The sequence below is a fragment of the Montipora foliosa genome, chromosome 7 (genome assembly GCF_036669935.1).
Source record: "Montipora foliosa isolate CH-2021 chromosome 7, ASM3666993v2, whole genome shotgun sequence".
NCBI classification, from domain to species: Eukaryota; Metazoa; Cnidaria; class Anthozoa; order Scleractinia; family Acroporidae; genus Montipora; species Montipora foliosa.
Window position 1 is genome coordinate 10490561 of NC_090875.1, and position 19224 is coordinate 10509784.

Here is a 19224-nt window from a genome sequence, read left to right on the forward strand (position 1 = left end):
CTGGCACAGAAACTCGTTCGGAAATTTGAAAAGAAAGAAGAAGACATAAGAGCAATCACAAGAAAGCTTGATGAAAGGAAACGCCTACAAGTGGAAAAGAAGGAGAAAAGGAACCGAGATAAAACAGAAAAAGAAAAATCTAAAAGGCATTTAGAAAACGATGCAGTTGTTTTGAAATGATTAACTTATCGTGCATTTTATTAGCTTATGGGCTTTGTTAGGAAGTCACTTTGCAATATCTACTGCTGCAGAAAATCTATCTTTACGATGGCTGTCTTCTACCTTTTTTGCACTCGCAGATCTAGCACTAAAAGAGAAAAGCTGGAGGAAGCTCAAGATGAGCAACCGGAGTTTTCAGACTTAGATGAGCCTTTGAAAGAATGCACATTGTCGTCTGTCTATGCCATCGGTAAAGAGGTTCGAAAGAGGCACTGTATAGTAATTGACTTAATTATTTCAGTTGTTTATTTGTTTCTCAAGATACCACGGTATTGGCTCCTTTAGTAAAAACTAAGTGCTAGCTAATTTGTCATCAATAGGCCTTTTCACGGTTAGTTTTTCTCATTTGCATTACAATGTAATCTAAGATGTATGTGAGGCAATTTCGGGCTGTTTTGTAGTTTAACCCGAAATTGCCTCGCACCCACGTTAAATTACATTGTAATTCAAATGAGAAAAACTAACCGTGAAAAGGGCTATTGTCCCAGCTTTATCACACAATGGATTCTCAGGTAGCTCACCTTTGAGATATTGGGCATCTCCAACAGCTCATCAACATTTTATGGTGTTAGCGCTCATTTTTATTTCGTTGCCGATTTAAAAAAAAGTAGGTTAATTCCTTATACATCTGAATGTTTCTAAGTAGATTTTTTTTTTTTAATATATCAGTTTAAACTGACCAAGCAAGGGCTCGTTACATGAAAGTTGACGACTAGCACAATGGCTTGTGCAATCAACTACCGCGTTGACTCAGCTCTCGTGCGATCTAACAGGAATAGGTAGTCCAGACCTTCCAGGGGAACTTTGCTTCAAAAGACTTGGCCGCGCTTCGTTGCTTCAACCCACTTCGCAGTCTTCCACATTCTTTAAACCCACATTCAACAAATGTGAATGGACTCATTGTTTCATTAAAAAAACATCCAAAAAACTGCTGGCATGAAAGATTCAATAGCTCCTATATCTCAGGCATGGTACAGTGGCTGATATCCGATAGCTGCTAATGCAAACAAACCGCCGAAATTGTATTATTCATTAATTCAGCTACTTACATGAGACAAGAAATGTCAGCAAATAGATTGGATGTTTCTTTTTGTAGAAGTTGCAGAAGATTTTGAATCGCATTTCGATGATTAAGGATAAAGATATCTTCAAGCGTGCTTTGAAGCGAGGAATCAGCTATCATCACGCTGGACTCAACAACAGAAAGCGTGTGGTCGTGGAGATGCTTTTTAGGGAGAAATATCTTCAGGTGAGACATCATCTAGTCACAGGTTTGTTGCACGTATTTTCCTGCGTAAATGGCCATTTAGCTGTATCAAGATGCTTCAAGTTTTGCCGGGTGTATTGTTCTGTTTGCATTCGCTGTTGTTGTACCAAGGGTGATTTCTTTTATTGTGACCTTCAACATTAAAGGCGGTGCCTACATTTGTTATTGCGCATACGCTGTGCGTATCTCGAGATACTCAGATTTCCTGTGGGTGGTGCATATTAATAGTTTTGCGCGGTTCAAAACTCTGCGAAAAAAAAAAAACAGAACTTTGCAGGTGCTCATGGGATCCAAAAAGAAAATTGGTGGTAACCATTCATTTTTCAGAAATAATTAAGCTTCAATTTGGAAAAGAATGCCATACATAGAATTGCATTTTAAAGCTTTTTTACAAGAAAATGTAAAATCATTTCATAAAAATGAAGAAAAAAATACTTTTATTACTTACAAGTTTATTTCTATAGCCCAAGTCAGTATTCCTTTTTTGGTTTTGATTATTTTTTGTTCAATTTTGACGCGTTCGTGAAGTTTCTGGCGAGAAAATCCAGAAACCCAAGATGGCGGATCTGAGATGCTTACTATTTGGCAATCATGACGTACAACGTTTCCCGTTGCGGATCTCAAAGGGAATTTATTTTTGGTTGTACTATCTATCCTCCAAGCCTCATTTTTCTTTTGTATTTTATTTATTTTTGTGGGCTTCATACAACGAAATAAGATACAATACAATACAAGTGTTAGGTTAAAACAAAAAGAAAGAAATATACACTATAAACAGTTGCAAAACAAAAGAAAAAGTTACAAAACTGCAAGGTTACAAATGCCAAGGGAATTAATATATGTTACAAACGATATAACGGATAAATGGCAGAAAAAGAACAACAAACTTCAAGGAAGTATAAGTGGGCGTAAGGGTTCCCACTTTTCATAATGATATTTTAGTTTACTATTTTCTCTCGCGATAGAGCGTTCTATGTTGTGAGTATTCTTAATTTTTGCTATTAGCAAGGTGATTTGCGTATTTTAGGGGTATACAGAAAATATTTGCTTTCTAGGATTATATAATTTGTCAAGATGTAATAAACATGCACATCTCGGATTCGACAACATCTTCACAAAAATAACATAGAGGAGATTCGATTATTTTAAACTTAAAAAGTATTTCATTGTATACAAGATTCTATTTAATATCTTCTACTGAAATTCCCGTGGTTTAGTGCTTAACGTAATCGAGAGTGTTGAAACTTTCTTCATGTTTCTTTCTAGCAGTAGGTGCACTGCACGCTTAAGAAACAAACATGCTATAAAGTGATTTTGCCTGACGTTTATCAAGGAAAGTTTTATCGTTTCTGTGAAATACGTAGAAAGAATTTGTTTCAAAGGGAGTGGTGAGATGAGCTATAAGTGATTTACTGCTATTCAACAAGTACCTCTATTCTAGAGGAATGGCGTCCAACAAGCTAATTTATAAAGGATTATCATTGGGAAATAAACAACATCTCAAAGGCTCCCTATTAAACAGAAGTAATCCTGCACTGTGGTAAAGATCGCCATCCTTGTTTAGTCCAATACTACAAATATTTCGATTATATGCTGACTTTCTGCCGATGCAGTTGAACTTGTTGTTCCAAAGTATCTGATTCACTATGTCCTCAGTTGTACTGGGATTGTTTTCATTTAATAAGGATCAGGTTTCAATACACTCTTTATAAAACACAGGAACAGCAACAGGTAATTTCCTATAATCGAAATTATAATGAAACAAAGACTTGTCTCCAACGTCCTTCTGCTTAAACCGAAGGAAATATTTCCCGCCTGCTGTATAGGTTTCCAGGTGTTTTTTAATACACAATATTCTCTGAGTTGAGATCATTGAAACGATGTCCGGCATTTTCAAGCCTCCTTCTTCTAATTCTATAGAATTTATCAAAGCTGCACGCTTTACTTTGTCATTGCCTTTCCAAAAAAAGGAGTCCAATAATTCGTTGATCCTTTTTGACAAAATCTGATTTTTTGCGCGATACTAAACCTATGCGATAAAGTATTTTGCGGATGACAAAGGATTTAATAACTTGAATCCTTCCAATCAAAGTAAGGCCTCTCCAGGACCAGCTTTTTGACAATTCCTTTATAGTGGAGCTCCACGCGCGGAGTACGAAAGTTAAGAAAAATATATATGGTTACTCATCGATGCAAAAAAAATTGGTTTAAAAGCCATAACGCCATCGATCGTCCGTACATACGTACGTCTACACTTCCATGTATGCGAATGTCACCAGTATCACGCAAGTTTACAGCATACATCTGAACATCCATGTTGATGTCAATTGACACCTGTCAAATCAAGGGGTATGCTGACCAGCGTCACGTGACCATATCCCGGGGCTCAAGTTGAGAGCTCATTAAGGGCAGCTTTTTTATTTGTAGTTGACCGCTGACCAGGCCCTGGTTTCGATGGGATAGCAGGCTCAACCAACGTTAACTCACTTAAACATAAACGAGGCTTCATTTTTCGCGCGCTTCCTATGGCTATACGCGGCTACACGGTCATACTACGTCAACTATAGCTCTTAACGGTCAACGCGTTTCTTGTTCAGGTGGAAAAGGGTTTGGAAAATGTTTTTTTTTTTTCTGCATTTTTTGCTGGTTTCAACCTAGCTTCGCATATCATGATAGCTGTGCTCCACAATGGTGGCTACGCGTCTATTCAAGTCAAGCATCGGAGGGATATAAACTTAAAGCTGAGTGTTTATTTTTAATTTGTTTGAAGCTGCTTTTTTCTCTGTATTCAAATTTTTGGAATAGTTTAGAAGCTCTGATAAGGTTGCATGATGCCTGGAGGACACATAACTGAAACAGAAACAAAAGGAGAGAGAAAGAGAACGACAACAGCAAAACAGTATACCAGTAATAGCTCAAACTTGCTGGAAGAAGTTACTCCACAAATTCTTTCCTTGGGCACTAAACCGTTTGCTATTTTTACGGATGCGTATTTGTAAAAAAGTTGATTTGTTTGTTTAGCTCTAAAGTGCGAGCGAACAAGCGCTTTTTTTTAAATCCGTTTGCCCAACTGTTTTTCGATCTGCCTCGACAATGACAATGGGACCCTTATCTTATAAACTGAGTTCTCGTAAATCTAGGGAGAAATATCACTAACTTGTGTTTTCAGAAGGTTGGTTTAAAGCACCTATAGGTAATTTTGTGGCAGCTGATCTTGTTTGAAGTTTCATTGTCCTTTCTTGGTTTGCATTGTCACATTTTGGCGATTCTTGTTCCAAGCTAAGCCGGCGTGTTTCAGTGAAATACATCAAAATGTGAATGATCTCATTTTCAGAGATAAAGATGAATAAAGAACATCAGTAAACTAAGAAAGTTTCATGACCGTTTCTAATTTTAGCGTGATTCCTTTTAGCTGGCTATTGACAGTTGACTCTGAAATGGCTTTTTACTGGGTTGCCAGTATGGCAACCCCAGTCGGAAAATACGTTTCACTTGTTTGTTTTCTTTTTTCTTTTTTTTTTCCGTGTGGATAAAAGTCTTGCCTGTCCGTCCCCTGCTAAGTGGTGTATTTGCGCATAGAGCCTTCTGCGCGTATTTTCTTAGGATCGAGAGGGTAGTGGAAATGTGTAGATTTCTCTGGTGGACACAGTAGCATGATTAAGTTAACCTGCAATAGCTTCGAAAGTCATGTAGCGCGAATGGCGTTTTCGTGGATCTTTAAACAAAATATACCCTTATGGAGCTCAATAATGGAAAGTCAGTTGGATAAACAAGACAGGCGGTGAAAAACAAATACCTGGAATCGACGGGTAGTGGACTTCGACAGCAATCTATCGCCCGGCGAGCCGAAATCAAAGTGAGCTGTATTTCTAATATTTTACCAAAAGTGCTGTTATGTAGAACACTGAAACCAATTGGAAAATTCTCCGGTAGCTTATGGGCTCAACAATCGAACACCTTAAGTGGATCTGTGATCTCTGTTGTCTGGCTATCGGTCTTTATTTGTACTCAACTCTGCACAGTCTTCAGGTAAAAGAATAGATGGAAATATGACAGGTTGTCGTCTATTTTGTGCTCATTATTCAAGAAAAAAAGGTTCTTCATGGAAATGGTTTGATCCTGAAATTTATGCAATTGCGTTTGATATAGTTTCTTCTCTTCACCCACGTAATGAAATAGAAAGGAGTTTTTGCCTCTGATAGCAAATATGTTGTTTGTTTCAAAAAATATTTCGCTGGAAAAGGTGCCCTTTATGAATTCATTATGTTGTGTGATATGCGAGCTTAACTGGATAGTTTTTATGACAATAGTGAAGCATTTTCGTGTCAAAATGAGGTTAGCATCTCTTGTATTTACCCTCTGCCGTAAAGTTGATTTTCACTCTCCAAATTATTTCCAGAACCTACTTTTTGCGTAGAATAAGCGTTTAGAATGATGTTCTTGCGTTCTGTGGTGATACTTGACGATTTGTGAACATTTTGTGAAAAAATATTTATAACGGGTCACACGCGCAACTTGATCTCCCGAACTTGCCCGATTAAGCATAACCTCCACTTGGCCTTTCGACATCCCATTGAAAAAAAACTCGTAAAGTATTCGCGGACTGGTCGATTTCTCTGAAATGCTAATGAATAGAGAAAGATTTTTCAGAATAACTGCAAATTCCTGTGTTAAGCATAAGAATTCGACGAAGAGATATTAAAATGCCACTAAATTTGTTGCGTGCGTTGCTATTTTTGTGTTTTGATTGTTGTGCAAATTTTGACAGAGAATATTAAATTATGAAAAAATATCTACGGATAGATCGTTAAAAAAAATCTTTATTTTTAGCGGTTATTTGAATATAAAAGATGCAACGCTTGACGAGAAATAATGTTTTTGTTAATATTTGAAAAAAACAAAAATTTCGCGGGAATCGAGACTCGGTGAAAATGAGTTGCCTACGTGCCTTGAAATGTAATACGCGAGGAGACAGGGATTTTTTCTCTCTTTCAAATGATTTTGTCATTGTAGTGTAAAATGAAGTTTATTTGGGAAGCCAACAAGATTTCTTGAAAGACCTGGTTAATCCAATTTATTGCTACGACTTACTGGTGCGAAGATTGTTTACTTGAAACTTACGCTCTTTGCGAATTTTGAGTGTGGTGAAATTACATCTTTTGCGTGACAATATATCCCTTTACTCTAACGCAAAAAACAATCAGATAGTAACAAACTTCATATTTACTTAACCATTTCTTCTTCTTTTGTGCTTGTCAGCATTGTGATTTGCGATAATTCGCAAGCCTGTTTTTGTATCGCATAGATGTTTAGATTTTCAATTACAAGGGCGCTCAACCTCGCGATTGTGTAAATAGTTCACCCCGAAGTCAAAGTAGATACGTTTCTCAGGAACCCAACAAAGAAGGCTGCCTGACCCGACTGGTGAAATGTAAATATTCAGTTAAATATTACAACAAAATTAAAAAACCAAAGACGGAAGTTTCTTGGATAAAAAGTACGTTGTTTTACTCTGAAAACGACGAACGATTAACATTCTTTCCCGTAGTTCATTCAGTTGACAGGTGATCACGCGCACCTTTATGGTTGCCTAGCACGTGATCAATTTCTTTCTTTTACAAAACATCATGACCTTTCGTTTATTCATAAAAGTCACTGCAAAAATTTTCGTGTTTTTACGATCGATTGTCATTAATCTTTCGATGAAAATTCGATTCAGAGTTATGTATAAAAACTATGTTATTTTTTTTTCTTCATCCGTCTTTTGGCTTGTCTTTTTCTGTTAACTCCTGGCTTTTACGGTACTCTTTCGAGCGAACGTAAAGCCAAACAGTGTTTTGACCTGGTATCAGATTAGACTAACAAGAAGGGGAATTATGAAGCTAAGCGGAAAGAACACCTTCAGTCCTTTCTTAGTATGTGCAATAAACGTTTGCTTAGTGCAACTGCAAGACATCCTGGAAAACGTCCGTCAGAGCAATTTGCAGTTAGTTTCTTGCAGACTATTTATTTAAAGAAGAAACGAGTGAATTTTACTCAAGAACATGTTTTTATTATCTTTAAACTGAATTTATTACTAAAGCTTAAAAAACTAAAAGACCTCAAAATGGGACAGGACATTACAAAATAATTAAACGTGTGAACATGTGAGCCAAAGGGCCTCTGCTGGCGCGACATGTGGGTGATCCCTCAAATGGTCTTAACGACGCCCCAATTGAAAAAAAATAACTGGAACGCTGCAGTTCAATGCCACCAGAAACCCATAAGGGTTGAAACGTGTAACGTGCGTTCACAGCTTCCGAATATTCAGTGCGAACTGATTGGTTGAATGTTTCAGTGCTAAGTACCATATTTGGAAACCCCTCGCTCTTGTTGTTCCAAATATGGTACTTAGTAAATTGAATATTCAGAAGCTTGTTTCCCAGCACACAAGGGGCCGTTACACGTTTCATCCCTTATGAGTTTCTGATGCCACCCAATTCAGTGCTTTCTTTTTTGTGTAACACGTACAACAGGCAACCCAGTGTACGCTTTTTGGAGCGTCTAGTTTCCTTTTCCATTCGCTCGCTGATTGAGTGTTTGTTTTCTTTTAAGACTCATGCGATTCAAGAAAGTTTCATTGCCAAACTGGTAAATTCCATAGTAAATTTCACTCGAAAAACCGATATCGTACTCATCGCTTCATGATTCATGCGATATCGGCTTTTATCGTAAAATTTACCGTGGAATTCACTAGTTAGGCAATGAGTTTTTCTATAGAAGAAAGCAAAGAAATAGAGGATATTACATGGCCGCATGGCGATACGACTTTTATCTTCGAGTGCTGAAAGTATCTCTCACGCGTGAGCGAAGCGAAAGAGTGAGAGATACTTTCAGCACGAGAAGATAAAATTCGTATCATCAAGCGGGCATGTAATGTTTTGTTTATTATATAGATATTGATGAAATGTCCAGATTTAAAACAACTTGTTCTTCTCATTTTCGAAATGATGAAAAAGTGGTTACCAACCGCACGCATGTTGTGTAACATGAAACAAGATATGAAAGTTATGAAAAACAAATCATGATAATGCAAAATTTTGCAATAAAATTTTTAATGTAGTAGAGAAGGTTTCTATTAAAGCACAAAAGTATCATAAAATGAAGAAAAAGCTCGCGTTTTATTTGCCAATCGTGTTCGTTACCATGACGACACCTATGTTCTCACATGTGAAAGATACATTAAAAATGATACTTTTACTGCACACGGTCAAGATATGATTTTTTAGTAAAAGGAGAAATCCTGGTATTTCATCAGTATTTATATAATGTGATTTAATTAATTAATTAAGCAGTAACCGGAAACACCAAAATGCAGACACTTCGAAAACCTTTTGTTTTCACTAACACTACAGGCAGTAAGAATAAATAACCAGGGAGCTCTGCTTTTAGGCTTGGCTAAGGACCTGTTCACATGGAGGTGGGGAACCCCGCCTTGGTGGGGTAACCAGTCTCTCCATACAATTTCTCTTTTTTTTTTATTTATTTATTTCTTTTTTTTGTGTTCACATAAGAGGTGGAGTACCTCAGCAAAGCGGGTTTCCTGGTAAGCCGTGCCGAGTAACCCGCTAATTAGGTGGGCTGAGTTATCTCCATGTGAATGCTGAAGGTAGGGAACCCCGCCTGACTGGGGTGATACATCTTTATGATACATGTTTATTTGATTCTGTTAATTGATTGCTTGATTGACATTTTATTACCTTAATACCTTAGACATCAGTAACATTATTAAGACCGGATAACACGAGAAGACTTCACTTTTTTTGAGACGTTTTGTCAACGGATCTATGCTAACCTGTTTGTTCACTGACCTGGTTTTATATTTCCCCTAACCTGTGGTACCGAAAGGTGAGGACTGTTTAATCTTGTGGATATTGTCACAGAGGTAAGTGATCGATGGGGAATAAAGAAAATTGCGCTTGATAAACTATGGGAACAAATTTTATTTGCATAATTTATGTTGCGAACAGCCTACTACGTACAAAATCCTATTTACTAATAAAAGCAGCATGAATGCGCAAAAGTTTGTTTACTAGCTACGGCTTTCTTTCTCGCATCTTTCAGTGCTTTCCGGCTTCGCGAATGTGTTTGAACTTTGTCGACACTAAGGAGGAGGGGGAATAAAGAAATTTTGCGGTTGACAAATTAAACTAAGGTCCGCCACCCCAGTAAGGGTCAGTTTTTTATCAACGGTCGAGGCCGTGGCCACTTTTGTGCTAAAGCACCGCCTTTGAATGCTGTTTCTTTTTGCAATATTCACCGCCTGACGTTGTTCGTAGGACTGCTATTGCGTTGATAGTGCATGGGTTGAAATGAAAGTTCAATTGATTCTGATGTGAAATTGTGACCGTGGGAATATTTTATCCAGGAATATTTGACTCAAATTGGTAGCAACTGAGAATTTAGTCTCCAGCCTTAGGTTTTATAGCCGTTGACAACCACGAAATTCTGAAATGGCTCAAATCGCGTCGGATCTGGAAAATAACCACACAGGAAGGAAGCTATCCACGACGGCAATAACGTTAGGCTTTTTAATCGAGATTTTTTCATATAATTGTCTTCTTAAGCTTTTTATCGGGATTCGCATACAAATCCTTATATTTTTGTCGGCCATGCTCACACTGAGCTTGGGGCGCCTGTGCTGTAGTCCGTATTTTCTTGCAGGTCATGATCATAGGAGCTGAAATTATGTAATATTTTGCTTTCTAGATTGAAACAAAAAAAAAAAAGAAAGTAGACAATTACACGATATGCGTAATCCAGTCGATGATTAACCATTTTCCCCCGAGTCAAGTTTGAACATCCACCAAAGCAATTGGTAGGTGGGATACCTTTAGCCGAGGTCCTTCCCCTCCACGTGAACAGGCCCTAAATCTACATATTATATTTTGGAATACACTCAAATTCCTTTAAAAAAAAAAAAAAAACACTGATAATTATAAGTGAAATATACTCCTAATATTTTAACGGTACTAGTCATCTCATTCACACCCAATACCGATAGCATTCATTTTATATTACCCAGGGGGATTACCTTTGTCTTCTCGTGGTTGATTTTTAGGCCTAAGTATCTAGAAAACTGTTCTCCGGTATTAATTAGAAGAGAGAAGGAGACCATATTACGCAGAAATGTTGTCATGTCATCGGCAAAGATAGCTAGCTAATTTGACGTTGTTTCTGTCAATCTTAATACCTCCAATTTTTTTTTAATCAGTATTTCGGATATTTATCGCTAATAACTCGAGAGCAATTATAAAGAGATATGGTGGTGGAGGATCACCTTAGCGAACACCTCGTTTCATGCAGTTGAAAATAGGATGTCGCAAAGCCGTTGTTGAAGACACAGCTTGATATATTCTTGTAAAACGTCCTAATCCATGCAATGAGAGCTTTGCCAAATCCAAAGACTTCCAACGAATTAAATAGAAAGTTTAAGTGAAATGAGTGGAAGGTTTTCTCAAAAGAAAATAGCCTGGTAGTTTTTCATTTGCATGAAGTCAAAAATGTTGTTGATAGCGCGGACAGCAGCGAAGATGTTACGTCCTTTGACAAAAGCTCGTTGATTAAAATGAATTATGCTTGGAAGCACTAAACTTTCTCTCTAACCTCTTAGCAATAGCTTTAGAGCCTACTTTGACATCAACATTTACCAACGATATTGGTCTCCAATTTTTATCATTCTTCCATCCTTTCCTTTCTTTTCGGAAATGTAATTACAGCTTTTTTTGTGTGTTGTTGACAGTTCCCCCCCAACGATAAGAGTAATTTAGCGTATTGACAAGGATTCCACCCAATTCAGGCCAAAAAACCTTATAGAATTCAACCGATAGCCCATCATTTCCCGGGTGTTTTTTATTATTTTTAAAAGTAGAGAAAGCATTGTAACATTCTGTTTCAGTCAGTTCTCCTTCGCAAGTTTCTCGTGATGAGGAAGACAACTTAAGTATTTGATTAAGATAATCAATTAGGGAGCTTAAGCAAGCGCTTTTTTGAGATGCGGAGGGCAACCGGAAGTGAGCTGTTTTCCCTTTTCACTTGTCTTGATACAACCACGTTTACATTGCTAAGTATCTTTTCTCCATTAGAGATGATTAGTATAAAAATCTGGGAGACACCACTGGCCTTTAACGTGATATGTTCTCTTCCGGTTGCCGTCTACCTCTCAAAAACGCTTGTGCTTAAGCTCCCTAGTAGTTTAAAAATGGACAGAACGTCTGTTCTTTCGTCACATCAATTTGAGTAGAAAGAGTGTACTTCATTTAGGATTATACTTGGATTTGCGACTTCCTATTCAGCGTTTAGTGATAGCTTCCGTCAACATGGTTTTTTCTTCTCGTTATTTTCTAGATTTAGGAAGTATTTGGTGTTTCGCTCACCTTTTTCAAACCATGTTGCACGAGAGCTTATAATATATAGATTTAGCCAGGCCTAAAAGCGAAGCTCCCGGGTTGTTTGTTGTTACTGGATCTAGGATTAGTGAAAATAAAAGGCTTTGGAAATGTCCTCGTTTTTCCGGATATTGCTTAATTATGTCATTTTCTTCGCTGCCTAAAGGCCTTTCCAAATGGTAAATGTTTTACCATAAAACATGCTGAAACATGTTTTAGGGTAAGACATGTCTATGTTTTACAGAGTGGTCAAACCGCATAAAACATCTTGACACATGTTTTATCAAAACAAGTACTAATCTCCAGAAGCAATCAGTATATCCAGTTCTTCCTGAATTTTCTCACAAGCTTTGTCACCGGTTATCCTTCATGTGATAGTCTTTACTAAATATGTCCTATAGACAGGCGCGTTCCTCAAACATATCGAAAAGAATGTCCGTCTCTTCGTCACTTCCATCTCCTTGTCCTAGCTTAAAGGTAAGGTAAGGTAACTTTTATTTAAAGTCGCAAACGTAGGGAGAGGTTGCCCAGTCTCCCAAGCCAACGGCTCATGTTAAAAAGGCACGACTATTTGCAATACCATAACAAATTACTATTTACGTATAAAAAATAAAATTCTAGAAGAATCCAGAACTGTATTAAAAGATAATTTAAAAATGAACTAGTGCAAATATTAAGATAAGAGAATAGCTAGTGTATACAGTTCATACACTGGCACCCTGAAAATTCAACACCGTTCAGACGAGAACGAAATTGAGCCAAAGTGGTCGAGGATTTTGTTATGGCTGATAATTGATTCCACATGTGGGCAATCTGATACAGAAATGAGTTGTGCATAACGAGGCTGTTATATGTTGGCTTCGCAACATTTAGGCCATTACCTCGTAAATTATAATTAGTTATCCTAGGTGTAAAAGACTGAGAAATGTAATTTGCGCCGTTAAGTCTAAAACACTTAAAAAATAAAATGAGCGATCGTACGATGCGTCTTTGTTCAAGCGTGCCCATAGCGGTCGTAGCTAAGTATGGAAAGCCATGACTTTCTTATGTGGTCATTCGTTATTACATGATGTGGTTTCTCCATTATGTGATGTGGTTTTATGGTTATGTGATAACGTGTGGCGACAAAGGTGATGATGGTGAGATCAAAGGCTTTCCACAGTTAAAGGAATCAGGAGGATTCGAGATTATGTATTGCGTTTCGGGTTCCAAGGAATTAAAACCTTTGAACTGTTCCTGGACTGCGAAAGATCTCAAGGAAAATATTGGATCACAATCCAAACTATACTTGCGACCAATACAGAAGAACCTGTGCACAATTAGCATCCTTCCGCAGAACAAATCGCAAGTTAAAGAAAACATGAAAACATGGTGTCTTAGGTCTTTCATCAGTATCTGTTTATTACAGATAATGCACTTTTCTTTAACTTGCGATTTGATCTGCGGAAGGATGCTATCTGTGCACGGGTTCTTCTGTATTGGTCGCAAGTACACTTTGGATTGTGATCCAATATTTGCCTTGAGATCTTTCGCAGTCCAGGAACAATTCAAAGGTTATAATTCCTTGCAACCCGAAACACAATACATAATCTCGAATCCTCCTGATTCCTTTAACTGTGGAAAGCTTTTGATCTCACCATCATCACCTTTGTCGCCACACGTTATCTTCTCTAACACATCACGCTCATCATCTTCTAAATCAAGTTTGATTTTCTTCATGCCGAGTCCAGCATGGAACAGGACTTGTTTGTCTGTAGACGAGGGAATTCTGCTCTTTCGTAACTGCCTTTCTCTTAGCACCCCTCCTACTACTTCTGCTACGTCCACTGAAAAGAGCCATGCGTTCGCTAAGAACATTTACAGCCACCGAAGGATGTTCTTTTTCAGCGTTGGCACAAAGGCCACGAACACGAAGACGATCCCCAATCGTAGACACACCAAGACAAGAAAGCTCCTCATCAGACAACGCTGAAACGTTTTCAGGCTCGATACGCTGCGCTGCAAATTTCGGAAATAAAGACTCCAACTTTAGTTCCCTAAGGATCTTCTCCATCACATGTGCCTTGGTTATGGGTTATGTAAAATCATCACTGTATATATGACACACATGATGATTCACTGCTTGCAATTTGTTGTGGGGTGTGAAGACCGGGTACTAAGACTTGGCACTGGAAGTGATGGTAAGTAAACACGAAGCACATGACCCTATGACAAAACCACAACACATAATGAAGAAACCACAACATGCAACGAAGAAATGACATTATGACGAAACAGGATCACATAACGATGAAACCACACCACGTAATGGTGAAACCACATCACATAATGGTGAAACCACATCACATAATGACAAAACCACATCACGTAATGGTGAAAGCCCATCACATAATAATGAAACCACATCACGTATTGGTGAAACCCCATCGCATAATGATGAAACCACATCACATAACCATAAAACCACATCACATAATGGTGAAACCACATCATGTAATAACGAATGACCACATAAGAAAGTTATGGCTTTCGATAGCTAAGCATAGATCATAGGTAGCCGAGTTACTCAGGTTAAGTAAAGACTCAATCGCATAGTGGTTGGCTCGCTCGATGGTATTCTTCAAAGATTTAGATATTCCTAGCAGAAGCGGGCTACAATATTCAATATGCTATCCGCTTTGTTGTAGGGTTATCTTCGATAACGTTTTCTGAGAGATCGACTAAACAGTCCTCTTCGTTCGCCATCTTGAGAGAAATGGGTGCGTAACGCGACACCGTGTCCATGGATACAAACAACCTAATAGAGTCAGCACGCATGCTCTCATCAAACATGTTTTAAGGATCTGTCCAAACGCACAAGACATCACTCACCAAACACGAGAACAAAGGAAATGTTTTAAGATGTTTTATCGAATGTTTGACAAAGTTTAAATCTTACTCAACACGTTAAAACATGTTAATACGTGTTTAAACAGCACAAAACAATGTTTTGCCACCCGACAATGTTTTAGCATGTTTTACGGTAAAACATTTACCGTTTGGACAGGCCTTAACTAGTCAATTCCACGGTTACTTTCACACAAAAAAACGACTGGTCTCATGAATCACTAAGGAATGAGTGCGATATCGGTTTTTCCACCGAAATTTCCTGTCGAATTCACCAGTTAGGCGATTAATTTTTATTGATTCGCAAGAGTTTTAAAAGAAAACTAGCAAATCCTCAGCAAACGAACGGAAAAAGAAAGAAGCCATTTCAGAATCGACTGTCAAAAGCCAGCGAATAAGAATCAAGCTAAAATTAGAAATCACAGACGTGCTAAAGCTCGTGATGTGACAGATCGTCTTTGTTGGTTCAAGGTCAAACAAGGAGTTTTATTGATCTACCTTATTCCACTTTATCTCTGAAAACGAGATCATTTACATTTTGATGTATTTCATTGAAACACGCCAGTTTAGCTTAGAGCCAGAATCAGCTAGAAAGGACAAACTCCAAAAAGATTACCTGCACGAGCTCTAAGCAAGCCTCTGAAAACACAAGATGGTGATATTTTTTCTTTCTTTTACGAGAACTCATTGAGATTACATGTTTCTAACATAAGGGTAAAATTTTCTTGTCAATGTCCAGGCACATCGAAAAACAATTAGGCAAACGGAGTGAAAAAAAGCTGTTGTTCGCTTGCATTTTAAAGCCAAACAAACCAGCAAACAGTTAAATTATTTCGGTCCAAAAAGAGTACAGATGATTTTTATTTAATTCCAGTTGAGAATAAATATTCGAGTTTCATTCCTGAACAAACGAAAAAACGACTAAACCACTTTTTAGAAATATGCATCCACTTGAAATAACTCCTCCGAAGAAATAACAAAGGGTTTAGTGTCCAAGAAAAGAATTTGGGGAGTAATTTCTTCCACCAACTTTGAGCTATTACTGGTGTACCGTTTTGGCGTTCTCGTTCTATTTCTTTCTTCTTTCGTTTCTTTTCTTCTTTCATAGGCCGTCCAGGCATCTTGCAACCTTAGTAGATTCAAAATTAAAAATCTTAAGATAAGACTCATGCCAAAAATTGCAATTCAGAGCAAAAAGCAGCACTAAACAAATTAAAAATAAACACTCAGCTTTAAGTTTATATCCCTCCAATGCTTGACTTGAATAACTGCGTAGCCACCAGTGTGTCCTGACCACAGCTATATTATGTGAAACCTGGATTGAATCCAGCGAAAAATGCAAAAAGAAAATATTTTCCAAACCGTACCTGAACACGAAAAGCATCGGCTGTCAAGATCTTTTGCTGACGTAGCATCGCCGTGCAGGCGCGTCGATCCACAGAAAGAGTGCGAAAAATTAAGCCTCGTTTATGCTCAGGTGTGAGTGTCTGACGTGGCTTCAGCCTGCGATCCAATCAACAACCAGTCTCTGGTCAGCGGTGAACTTAAACTAAACAACAGCTGACCTCGATAAGGTCCAACTTGAGCCCGCGATATGGTCACGTGATACTGGTCAGTGGATACCTTGTTTTGACAGGTATCAATTGACCATAACGTTGATGTCCAATATCAAAGATGTAGTTGTAAACTAGCTAGAATGTCAACTGAAGCATTGCCTCCTGGATGAGCTCTAAGCTTGAGCCCGTGATATGGTTACGTGATACTGGTCACATTGGTATACATGGAGGGGTGGACGAACGTACGGTCGTACGGTCGTACGGTGACCAAAACCAGATTTTCTCGCATGGACGGGTTACCATATTTTCTTAACTATGGCGCTCCGGGCGCGCGCGGAGCTCGGCTAATAAGACCCTTGACAATACAGTCATATTCTCTTTCGTAGTCGCTTTTGGCTGTTTCCAGCTTTTGTAGGTTTTCTTGAGATGGCTCTTCTGCAATTTTTCCCTCGTATAATTGGAGCGTCTGTTCGATATTTTTTTCAGTTTTCTCTCTTTTCAAGCGCTCTTTTTTTACTATGAGAAATACTATGCGAAACTTCTCGGCTCCTGTTTCCATATGCGCGTAACTCCGTCGCAAACAATGGCAAGCACCTTCCCAGAGCTTGATCACAAACAGTTTGCGTAAATGGAAACACCTTTTTCGTTCTTCCCCGACCAATCGCTGATGATTGCCGATGACCGCAAACAAGACGCAAGAGATTGAAAATTTTCTATGGTTGCGTCTTGTTGGCGACGAGTAGCAATGCAATAACGAGGAAACACAATCGTAAACTGTTTCTGATTCTTTGCGATCAATCGATTATACTAATATTTTTGTACACGTGATAAGTTTTGACGAATTAGAGGCAAGTATAAGTAATAAAAATGGCGTCCGAGTGCGATTGTAGCAATGAGGATACTTATCAAAACAGTGTGAGTTTAATGAATATCGTATGGGAATACCCCGCCAAATATACCTGAAGTAAACTTTCTTGATCACAAAGAGCCAGTTCCTACAGTATAATTTGATACTGGCTATGCTGCAGCCGTTGCTGCTCCTCGAAAACGCATCGGACCCAGAAACGGTGACGTCTCTTGACATTTCCTATCTGTCTTCTTCTTCGCAACAACTCCAACATAAGAAGCTGAACATGATGCAAAACCTAATTATGCCTTTATTTTTGCGCCTTTTTCTTACGATGACGCGAGGTCAAGTGGCGTAAAGCAATCACGCATATGGAAAACAGGATCGCAAACACAAACGCAAAAAGCGGCAGTGTTTGCGATCGATCTAGCAAACGCAAACTGTTTGCATGCGACTGTTTGCGACGTTGTTACGTGTATATGGAAAGAGGTCATGTACTTGTTTAGAAATTGAATCCAAATATAATTTATTTCAAATTAAAGAAAAGAAAGATAATATGGAACTACTTATCTCGTTTACTAGGAATGGTGAATCTCGCATAAAAGGAGAAAAAACTTGCTCGCGATCACTGTGGCCGCCGAATATTAATTGACTCCGAAAACCATTCAAACGCAAGGATTGCTGTTTGAAAATATTAAAAAAATATCTTATATAAGGGCAAGCCTGTCCTTCCGAATTTCCTTCATACCTAATTTATTTTAGCGCATTTCCTTGTTTTTGTGCTTCATGCGTAGAATGGCGCTTTCAGGTTAAAATTTCAATCGCAAACAGCTCTAATCAAAGGAAAATCCTTTCCACAGGCTTTCAAACGAGCAGTTTAGTCTTCTGTACGGTTTATTTCTTAATTTACTTTATTCCGCGTTTTTTGTACTCCAGTGCATTTGTGAGTTGCAAAGTTTTGGCAACGGTTCTGTGAGAACTGACCTCAAGGCCACGAAAACTTTGCCTTCGTGAGAAAAATACGGGAAGCCGTACACTCCAGCATATTTGCGCCACTGTAGCGAGGATGGATATGACAATATGAGAATATTTTCTAAAAGCGCGATTTGTGTTTGCAAATGTGGAATTTTTTTCGTGATAGTTTTACAAATGAATGTAACTGCGCATGACGAGACTGGCTTCTGAAAATTTAGATTTGGCTGGTGAAATGATATCTGATCGATACTAGCCTCTAGGATAGTGAGCTAAGAAGTTAGTCTCGAGCGAAATTATTTCGCTTGAGATGGTAAAGCAGTGCTTTCCTCATCCTCAACATTGCTTTTATTTAATCTGCAAACGCGATGAATAGCGTGAAAGTGTATTTTTTGAGGATCCATTCTGAGTTATTTCAGGACCTCCATGAGTTTCAGAATGCATTCTCCATTTGATTCGTCCTTCCCTTCAGGAATGTTATAAAACCGTAAATTTTCTCTTCCAGAGTAGTCTTTGGTAACCACATCTTTCAGCGTCTTGATCTCTTCTTCAATCTTCTTGTTACTGGAGACTAGGCTATCAATCTGAGCTTCGCGATTTTGTTCTTTCCATCCATTCCATTCTGATTGAACATTTTCAATAGAGATCTCCACATCAATATTCTGCTTCATGGGACGTACATACTCTCAGTTCATGTTTCAAGACTTCCAGATAAGACTCCATCTTGTAAAAACCTGACTCAATCCTACTTTGAATTTTCCTCAGTGCATCCAGAATATTAGCGTCCTGTTCAGTGTCTGTTGAGGACGATTCACGTGGTCGTTTCTCTTTCGGTTTCTTCCTTGACATAATTGGTAAGCAGTAGAAAGGATAGGTTCAACCTCGTAGTGAAAACCAAGAGAATATGATTAAGCAGCTCTAGAAAACAAAAGAAACAATTGCTACTAGGGAATTCGCGCGACAAATTGCCACTGAAAACAACGCTTTCACAAAAGACATCCTTCCGCCATGCTGGTGGAGCCCAGTCCTCCTTCAAGCTTAAGCCTCAAT

General features: G+C 38.3%; 1 protein-coding gene across 5 annotated transcripts in view; it reads left to right on the top strand.

Moving 5' to 3' along the window:
* Positions 1–19224, top strand: part of LOC138010389 (probable ATP-dependent RNA helicase DDX60) — an 80013-nt gene that overhangs the window by 48848 nt on the left and 11941 nt on the right. For all 5 annotated transcript variants that reach the window (XM_068857337.1, XM_068857339.1, XM_068857340.1 and 2 more), the window contains 3 exons: positions 1–146; positions 300–417; positions 1316–1468. The exon at positions 1–146 is cut by the window's left edge and continues 25 nt beyond it. In XM_068857337.1, coding sequence (XP_068713438.1) covers positions 1–146; positions 300–417; positions 1316–1468 — 417 coding nt within the window. The remainder of the gene's footprint in view (positions 147–299; positions 418–1315; positions 1469–19224) is intronic.